The sequence below is a fragment of the Vairimorpha ceranae genome (assembly GCF_000988165.1).
Source record: "Vairimorpha ceranae strain PA08 1199 chromosome Unknown NODE_115, whole genome shotgun sequence".
NCBI lineage: Eukaryota > Fungi > Microsporidia > Nosematidae > Vairimorpha > Vairimorpha ceranae.
The window spans coordinates 1-10,096 of NW_020169410.1; the positions used below are offsets into that span (position 1 = coordinate 1).

A 10,096-nucleotide genomic window follows, 5' to 3' on the forward strand; every position below is an offset into this window, starting at 1 on the left:
TATGACTAATGGATTTTAACTAATCCTACGGGGTTCCCTATCTTCCTACAAGCAAGGCCCTAGTGGTATGCTAGTGTGTGTCACTAATTATTTGATTTTGAGTTTTGGTGCCGGAGAAGCTTTCTTAGATGACAATAAATTTATTTTATTTTATTTTTTTATTATTTTTATTTTATTAAATTTAACGTTATGCTGGGCTTTTTTATCTTTGTAGACCTTGCATTTGTGTTCTTGCTACTATGAATATTCATGCCCCTTTTTAATAAAATTCTATTTATAATAAAAAATTTCTAGAAAAATCATATTTTAAATATTTAAGAAATAAAAATAAACGTAGTGAATACCACAAATTGATAAAAGGACTTTATCGGTTATTGATAGAACCAATACTTGATTTTAATTAAAGATTCTGTCATTTGATATTGTCAATCAGTTCGCGAGGGGCATGACACAGAGGGATCACAAAAACAACCATTATGATTATAAACATAATTAAATAAAAACAATTTTAACAATAAAACGAAAACATACTTAAATTTTATAGAATACTTTCTCAGCACGAAGAGATTTATTGTAGGGTTTATCACATAAACACATGATACAATAATTATGATTTATTTTTATTGAAAAAAGTTTTATATAATTAAAATTAAAAAGTAAATAGCGGAATCAAAAAGTAGAGATAGAATCAATAAATTATTTTTAAATTTGGTAGATTAGTTGAATACTACCTAAAAATAATGATTTATCTCCTATCCCTGGCACTTATCTACACCTCAATACAGAAATGTGTTATTTTAAATTCATTAGTTAATTATACAAAAATCTATAAAAACATAAGATAAATTTACTTAACTATTTTATTTTACTTAATCATATTAATCTATTTTTAAAAGCGGATTCAAAGGAGAAGTTATAAGCATATAAATAACAAAAAAACGAAGAGCTAAATAAGATGCATTCGATGAATGTCCCGTAAATCATTTCATGAAAAATTCGAATAAATGAGATTGCAATAAGAGATAAAAGTCCTGGACTTAATACCCATTTAAAAAATACAAATCGAAACATTCTATTTTTAAAAATTTTAAAAAAGAATATTAGATTACGACCTTTAACAGAATCATTCGTGGTATTAATATCATGAATTTCATTATCTTGGTTTAATTCATTTTCTGAGAGAAGAGTATATTCTGCTGTATTTGTGTTATCATTATTTTGCATATTAATTACCTGAGTTAAACTTGCACTTGATAGCAGAATACTAAACACGAATATTTTTAGACAAAATTGAAAATTCATTAAGGACTAAAAAAAAATCATATAAATACTTAAAATTTAATTAATTTTTTTCCATAAATGGTAAGTTTCTAAAAAAAGTTAACTGTTTTTATATCAACGTATATTAAATATATTAATTGTTTAGTAGTTTTAACAGCTTTGATTATAGAACTATATTATGGGTTAAAATTTAAAAATTTTGTCACTAAGAACATTATTTACAATTAAATTTTTCTCAATTTGTTAATAATTTATGTTTATTAAATAAAAAGTGATTTATTACTTTAAAATGCAAAAGACTTTACTTAATGTATAAATATTATTTTTTAGTTTAAAAGCACAAGATATATACAACAATAATCATATTAGAGAAATTTTTGGTAGTAATTTATCTTACGATATATTAGTTAAATTTAAAATTACATTTAAAAGTTTATGCTAGTTATTAAATCTTTAAATAACTGATAAATGGTCATTTAAAATATATAAATTGTTTATATACATTAATACTAAGTCTTTAAAAGGCCTATTTAAAATTAGTATATATTATTGTAAAATTTAAGATGATTTAGAAGAATATTTTTGAAATGTAGATAATATTGTCAATGCGCTATTAAGATTACTATTCTCATTATATTAATAATAATCTTCTAAACTTACTTAATTTTATCCATATACAAGAAGAAAGTAGTAAAATAAAAGTGTTGTTAATTATTAAAACTTTTTTGGTGTATGTCGGTTTTGCAGCGTTTTTGAAAATTTATAGCATTTAACTTTAAAATGTTAAAAATCTATTGTTAATATTGTAAATGATAAAGACATTTACTTTGAAGCCACTATTTTGGGATGAAATTTAACAAATTATATTTTGAAAATGCATTCGCAGAACAAGCACGTGTAAATAAAGTGCTTTGAGAGTAAATGTTATATTTAGGTATTTTTTGATACAATCAAAATTTTTTAATTTTAGCTCTTAAAATGATAAAATTAAAAGAGAGAGAAAAATATGATAATTTAGCCCAGTACGTTGAATTGATGTATAAAAATAGAAAATGCATAAAATGTGGTTGTACAAAATAGCACAAGCAAATTGATAGACTTGTTTGTATCTTTTATGCCCGTAAAAAGAGATTTAGTTGCTACCAGAATTCTATTTTTGACAATCCAAGCATTGGTGTTGAATAAATAATCAAACTTTTGGATTTATAACTTAGCAATGCTTCATTTGCTTTAATTAAACGTCTATCTACAATATCTAAGACAATTTTTAGTCGGATTTTAATTAATACAAGAAAACTAGATACTTTTAACAAACATCTAAACTTCAACCTAAAAAAACTAGATGGTGATAAATGTATCGTGGAGGTGGATGAAAGCAAGTTTGGCAAGATAAAATTTAATAGAAAACATTCAATGGGTGGTGTATGAGTTGTTTACGCGGTTAGTAGAACTGGTAAACGTATTGTATTACAACCCGTAAAACAAAGAAATAAAGAAACATTTACAAATTATTGTATAAAATTCTTCGATAGTAAATCTTTAATTTATTCAGATTGCTAAAAAGGCTGTAATGATCTCTTTAAGTATTTCAGTTTACATCAAACGGTAAATCATTCAAAAAACTTTGTAAATAATAAACAGGAATTCGTACGAATACAATCGAAGGAAATTGTAATGCGATCAAAAAGACTATTCCTGGCATATGTAGAAATTTAAAATTAGTTGATATTTGTTTATTTAGGTTTCTTTTAAAAAAAATGAAAAAAATTATAATTTAAAATGCTTATTAAAAATATTACTTTAATTCATTATTAAGCTCACAAGATAGAAAAAAGTTTATTTTAATCATTTTCTTACTACAAAAATTATAAAAAAATTTTGATTATATCAAAAAATACCTAAATATGACATTTTAACTTAATATTTTCAAGTTAAAAGGTATTTCGCAAACAGAATACCTGTTATTGTAAATTAAATTTATTTAAACAACTATGCTACATTACGTAAAAAGATTTTCGTTTGCATTTAATGCATTTTTGATATAAAATAGTCTTTTTAAATTCTGCTAGTACGATTTGTAACTCTTCTTTCGCAGATTTAAAAAAATAAAGATTAAAATTTTAAAGTAGTCGAAATCGTGCAACTTATTAGGTGCAAAATCCAAGTTTAAGCTTAAAAGTTTAGCTTAGAATTACATCATGAGTTTAACAACATGGAAGCAATCAAAGAAAAAAAGTAATCTTTGAAGTAAAAAAAAGACAGTATCTTTTATATAAAATCTTAAAGTATATGATTAAAAAGTATAATCATAAAAAAAGAAATTTGTAAGGAAAAGCTAGCAAGTTATCAATCAAAATATTTATATAATAAAATAAAAACTAAAATAAACATAAGAAGTTGTATAAATTGATAAACGACCCCTACTTCTACTTAAAAAATTTTACTATGTTTAAGACAAAATAACATCACAGCCGAAGAAAAGAAAAACTTTAAATGTTTCAAAATAGTAATATCTTATAGAAGAAGGGCGCAAATGTTTTTATTGTTTGCAAAAAGAGGATCTGTGGGCTACTTGGCAAATAAGTGCGACAGGATGCTCTCGTTTGATTGCACGAGAAGAGATAATGAGACTGAAAATTAAATTTATTCGGTATTGTGCTTAAAATATGGACTCAAGAGCTCAAAAAGAAAAAAATTCTCTCAGCACAAAAAATCCTTGCGAATAAAAAAGTTAAAATTCTTTAAATATAAAATTAATACAGACGTGATTTTCCCTACCAAAAAATAAGGCATTTTTGTGCTAGACAAAGTTAATTTACTTTGATAAAAAAAGGGTCAACTAACATAGATAATTATCTTATACACAATGGAAAGTTAAAAAAAGAAAAAGTACGATTTGCTAACAACTAAAATTGGTTAATGTATAAATGCAGGATAGAAAGAATTTTGTTTGTTCTGACATAAGATGGGATAAAAGTACATACCATAAAAAATACTAAAAGGAAATGGCCATTCTCTTTGTATGAAAGCCTTTATTTAAACTCGAATCCTTAAAAGCAATGGAAAGTACCTATCTGGTGAAAGTATTTTTATGGACGATCGAAGAGGGGACCTGAAGAAGGAGTTGCAACATTGGGCTGATGGAAGGTAAATTAACGGAAGAGTTAAGGGATCTGAGTACTTTGGTGATAAAAATAAAAAGCTTAATAAAATTGCTTTTATTAATCTTTATACCACAAAGATCTCACACCAGAATACTATATATGTTAGTTAATGAAATATTATAACCAGGAAATTTAACAGTTCAAAAGTAATTGTAAAGTGCTTAAGTATAATTTACTTTATAAACTAATTTTTATCCTTAAAAAGATGAGAATGTGATTTTAGAATAAACAACAAGATAAAATATAACCAATTTAATTATTTTTTCTTACCAAACACCAAATTATATAATTCTTGAACTTTTTCGATTTCTTTTGCTGCTTTTTCGGCTTTTTTATATAGATTTTGTATTCCTTCTTTTATTTCTTGTTTTTTATTTTTTATTTTATTTAAAAGAAAATCTATACTTTTTTTACGAGGTAGATTAAGATCTTTTGCTAGATATCTTATATTTGCTTTTGTGCACCGATATTTTCTCTTTAAAAATTCCTTATACAATAATTCTTTTTCAGTCTCAGTTAAATCTCTAAATTTATTGTTTGTGGTCTGTACATTTAGGTTTTTAAATTTGTCGGAACTAGATCTTTCTATATTACTGTTTATACCAGTATTATTTTTATCCTTTAATTCATTAAACAGATAATTTTTGTTTATGAAATAATTATTTGTATTAATATTTGTGTATAATCTATTTATAGTTCCAGGAAATCTATTAAAGTAGTATTTGCTGGTAAAATTGTTATTTTTACATATAAAATCTAAAATATATTTACCATAAATATCTCTATTAGAAATGCCATTTATTTGTTGTGTATCATTGATTGTTTGATTTCTGATAAAATAGTCTTTTTTATTAAGTCTAATATCTTTGTCATTTTTTAATAAAGTGACTTCATCTGATTTACTTGTTTTTAAATCTACGTTGTGGTTTATTATTTTACAATTTTTCGTTTTTCTATGTATATCAGATTCTAGTTTATAATTTAAAACAAATTGATTACTAAAATTTTTACAAATATTGCCATTCATAAAAGCATTTTTGTTCTGTAAGTTCATTATTGGCAAACTGTTGTAAGATTTGATATTTTTAAGTACAAGCGTTTTACTTGAAAAATTTATCCTATTTAACTGTTGTTCATTTTCATTACTTTTTTTTATAATTTTATAATTCTTATCAAAGTCATCATTTATTTCCAATTCTCTTTTATTGTGCCTAAAATTCTGTTTATCATTAATTTTTATGTATGATCTGTCAATTTTGGTCCTTAAATTATTTAAATTATTTTCATTAAAATTCGCCTGTCGTTTAAAATTATTTTTCTTGTCTATGTTTCGATGTTTATTCAAGCAAAATGTATTACTTTTATTTTCAAATGGATCGATATCAATAGAATGATAAATATGTTCTTTTATTTTTTCTAGAGATTTATTCAAATCTTTTTTATCAAAAAATAATAATTCCTTCTTGTTGCTATGTAATATTAATTTATGATCCAATAACTTAGTTTTATCTGTTTGTTTTTCTTCTTTAAATTTATAATCATCATTTATTGTTTTTTGTCTCTTAGTATAATCCAAATCTTTTACCTTTTTTTTTAATTTAATACTTGCATCAGATGATTTATTCAAAACCTGATTTTTACTTAATGATTCAAATCCCATCTTAATTCTTTTAAATTCAATATCAACCATACATACCTTAGATTCATCATCATTTTCTTTATGATACAATTCTTTGTCATTATTACATTTTTTTGTAATTTTTCTTTTTATTGGTTTTCCATACATTTATGCATAAAAAAATTATTAAATTTAAACACAAAAAAAAGAAAAAAAACAAAATGATAAAAAAGTAAATTTAATGATCTGTAATATAAGCAGAAAATTATTTTATACTGATGTATTTTGCATATTTAAATTATTTAATAGTTTGTTTATATATGTGACAAAGACAAAATATTTGCTTTGTAGAAGAACCAAGCACATTTTATTACAGAATATATAAAATTAAACATTAAACAAAAACAAAACTCTTATACTTTTTATAAGAACAAAATATTTGTAATTATACTAAAAAAAGATATCACAACTTTTAGAATTTTCATATTAATGATATATCAAACAAATCTTTAAATGATATTTACCCAATAAAAAAATTATCCAGTAAGTAGTAAAGATTCTTCTATTGTTATTTAAAATTACAATTTTATTAAAGCTTATTAATATTCAATATACTTTTATTAAAAACTACTACAAAAAAATCAAACTACAATTTAACAATGTTGTTGTAACCATTAGCTTAATAACAAAACGGCAAAGTATAATTTTCTTTAAATATCAAAATGGAAGAAAACTTAAGCAAATAATGGAATGAAAATTATAATTTGAAATTAAACAACTACTTTTTTAATGATGAGAGAGCCAATGAAAATTATTTTTATTTATTCTAACTGTCATAACCACCAGATTACATTTTGTTATCGGTGTTAAAACTACGAACATTATAAGCTAGTAAAATTTTGTAAATATTCTCTAAATTAGGGATGCAAAACTTAAATAAAAGAATAAGTACTTATAAAATATTTAGGATTCTGTAAATTTACAATTATAATTTATGTTAAAAAATCAATATATTATAAAAGATAAATATTAAAAGTAGTTGCTATGTATCAACTAGACATAACTTTATAGCAATAATTTAAAAAAAAATATATTGTAAATGTAATTAATAATAGTTAATAATTTTGTTGTAGTATTTTTCTTTATTTCACTTTTCAAATTATATGGTAGAGTAAATCTTTATATATCCTTTTTAATGCAAATAAATAGTAATTTTGTAACATTAAACCTGTAACCCCGGCTCGCGCTCGAAACACAGCCGCGTAAAGTTTTTTTTTCTTACAAATTTTACTATACTTGTGTTTATTAAATTTTAAAAATTTCTGCTTACAGTTTATATTTAAATGCTCGTACACAGATTTAAATTTATAATATTTTTGAAATGTAACAAGACAAGGCTTACTGTGACAACAGCTACGTATATTTAAATATAAATTTTAAAAGACAATCTTGCTTAGAGATTTGTTAAATAATAATAAGTTGTAAAAGATTTTATTCTTTAATACATTAGAGAATGAACAAAATAAATGTTTAAAATTTGAAAATTTTTTTCCCGCACATATAATTAAAAAATCTTATATTTAAAATTGACACCATAATAATCATAAGGATAGAACTAAAATAGTATTTATGACTAATGTAATAAAAATAATATTAATAGTGTTGATGTTTTAAATAAAAATCTTACCAGGTTTATAATGATTCATATCTTTTAAAAAAATTTTAAATTTATCTTAATACTAAATTAAATAAAAATAATATTGTCATACAAATGTTTTTATACTTTAGATACAGTATACTTATATAAATCCATGAAAACAATTTTAAACTTAAACATAACTTAATTATACGTAAAAGCTCTGTAAATAAAACGCTTAAACAGCACATTTTCGACCAAAAAAAATCTGCCAACATTTGAACTTTTTCAATTGTGGATCGGGCTTGACTTGAAAGATCAGATATTTTACTTTGGTATTAAGTTGTTCTTCTCGTATTAAATTAGGTGTATTTACAATCGTTCATCAAAATCTTTTAAATTATGTTTAATGCTACATTATTGTTATAAAAATAAAAATTTTTGATTTATGTAAAAATTTCATATGAAATATTTAATGATTAATTTACAAAATTATTTTTTAAAATTTCAGTTTTAATATAATATTTACTAGCTTAATATTCTATCATAACAAAAAATTTTAAATTTTTTAAATAAAAAAGTATAAGAGTAAAATATAACTAAAATATTTCTTTTGACATTTTAAAAGAACATTATTATACTTTTTAAGAGTAAAAAATAATCATTTTATGCTTTTAAATTTTAATGTTTACATTTAAAAAGAGACAATAAAGGAAACAAAACATAAAAATGCAAAAAATAACTATAGAGTAAATATGTATTTTAAGTTAAAAACATATAGTTTTTATTCTACTGCAGGAATAGGATATGTTTATAATGTTTTGTCTATAATATTAGACTTAAAATTGGGCGGAAACACTTTTAAATTGAACTCATGTTTTTATCCAACAACTATATTAAAAAATGGGTTACTTTATCAGTGTATTTGTTAAAAAGCAGCCTTAAAAAACAAAAAAGAAGAAAAGTCACCATAAACTCCACCGTAAAAATAAAACATCAATAGTGTGCTTACACGCCAGCATACCTTTACGGCCTTGCTCATACGCACTCTTAGGATACAGAATTTTTGATCTACTTTAAGTGAGTGTACAGAACAGCATCGCCCGGCTCAAGTTAAAAAGTAGCCTTAAGTAAAATCTTAATAAAAACTGTATTTGTAAATCAAAGAAAATTAAACAGCATAAATTTTCTTTCTATTTTACAATTTGTTACAAAGCATAAAGTCCCCTTAAAATTTTACAACCTGTAAAAATAGACTTTTAAGAAGCATTGCTTGTAACAAAAATCAATAGGTGCATATAATAGTATTAAAACCATTTGTAATATCTACATAATAAACATATCTTTACAATATTATCACCTTATATTAAATATTTTTTTACCCTCTCTACAATGTTTAATATTATTATTCCCACTTACAATGAAAAGGATAACATTAGTACACTTATAAAAATGGTAGAATGTACTTTCATCATCAACAATGATTACAAAATAATTATTGTTGATGATGGAAGTACTGATGGCACTAGGGAAGTAGTATCATCTTTTAAAAATGTAGTACTATTATGTAGACCTTGTAAAATGGGACTGGGTTCTGCATACAAATTTGCACTACCGTCTTGTACATATCCTTACACTTTTATATTAGATGCTGATTTATCACACGATCCTTTATTTATGCATGAGATGATTAAAATACAGAAAAAAACTGGAAGTGACATTGTGTCATCTACAAGGTACAAAAATGGAGGTGTTTATGGATGGTCATTTTGCAGAAAATTAGTAAGTAGAGGAGCAAATAATTTTGCTAAAATACTTCTAAATTTAAGTACATCTGATCTTACAGGTAGTTACAGATTGTATAAAACTACTGTTTTAAAAAGCCTTATAAATCAAGCATCTTCAGTAGGATATTCAATTCAAATGGAATTAATATATTATGCGGAAAAAAATAATTATAAAATTACAGAGTGTCCTATTATTTTTTATGAAAGAGAGGCAGGTGAGTCAAAATTAAGTAAGAAAGAGATTATAAATTTTGTAAAATCAGTGATTAATCTCTATTTTCATAAATAAAATATATAATAATGCTGAATATTCAATATAATGTTTATAGTGAATGATAAAAAAAAAAAAATAAAAAGTTTATTGTTAAAAAATAAAAAACAGCAAAAGAAGAAAAGCCACCAAAAACTCCACTGTAAAAAAAAAAAAATAAATAAAAAGTTTATTGTTAAAAAATAAAAAATCAGCAACAGAAGAAAAGCCACCAAAAACTCCACTGTAAAACCAAAACATCAATATTGCGCTTACACGCTAGCATACCTTTACGGCCTTGCTTATAGGAGAAAAGAGCGTTCCCTTAGGATACAGAATCCTCGGTCTACTTAAAGACCA

The 10,096-nt window shown here is 23.4% G+C and overlaps 5 protein-coding genes across 5 annotated transcripts; 3 read left to right on the forward strand and 2 right to left on the reverse strand.

Annotated features, from left to right (window-relative positions):
- Window positions 1-67: 67 nt before the first annotated feature.
- Window positions 68-214, forward strand: AAJ76_11500068 (hypothetical protein; the record flags this gene model as incomplete). The annotated part of the gene is made up of 1 exon (XM_024473808.1): window positions 68-214. One exon carries the CDS (start codon window positions 68-70, stop codon window positions 212-214), a length of 147 nt encoding a protein of 48 aa, XP_024329863.1.
- A 659-nt stretch (window positions 215-873) lies between these two features.
- AAJ76_1150001302 (hypothetical protein) lies at window positions 874-1,302 on the reverse strand (the record flags this gene model as incomplete). Its single annotated transcript, XM_024473805.1, has 1 exon — window positions 874-1,302. The coding sequence occupies one exon, from the start codon at window positions 1,300-1,302 to the stop codon at window positions 874-876; it is 429 nt and encodes a 142-aa protein (XP_024329864.1).
- A 3,119-nt stretch (window positions 1,303-4,421) lies between these two features.
- AAJ76_1150004422 (hypothetical protein) lies at window positions 4,422-4,568 on the forward strand (the record flags this gene model as incomplete). Its single annotated transcript, XM_024473806.1, has 1 exon — window positions 4,422-4,568. The coding sequence occupies one exon, from the start codon at window positions 4,422-4,424 to the stop codon at window positions 4,566-4,568; it is 147 nt and encodes a 48-aa protein (XP_024329865.1).
- Window positions 4,569-4,701: 133 nt separating this feature from the next.
- Window positions 4,702-6,231, reverse strand: AAJ76_1150006231 (hypothetical protein; the record flags this gene model as incomplete). Its single annotated transcript, XM_024473807.1, has 1 exon — window positions 4,702-6,231. One exon carries the CDS (start codon window positions 6,229-6,231, stop codon window positions 4,702-4,704), a length of 1,530 nt encoding a protein of 509 aa, XP_024329866.1.
- Window positions 6,232-9,091: 2,860 nt separating this feature from the next.
- On the forward strand, window positions 9,092-9,775 carry AAJ76_1150009092 (dolichol-phosphate mannosyltransferase; the record flags this gene model as incomplete). Its single annotated transcript, XM_024473809.1, has 1 exon — window positions 9,092-9,775. One exon carries the CDS (start codon window positions 9,092-9,094, stop codon window positions 9,773-9,775), a length of 684 nt encoding a protein of 227 aa, XP_024329867.1.
- Between the last annotated feature and the right edge of the window lie 321 nt (window positions 9,776-10,096).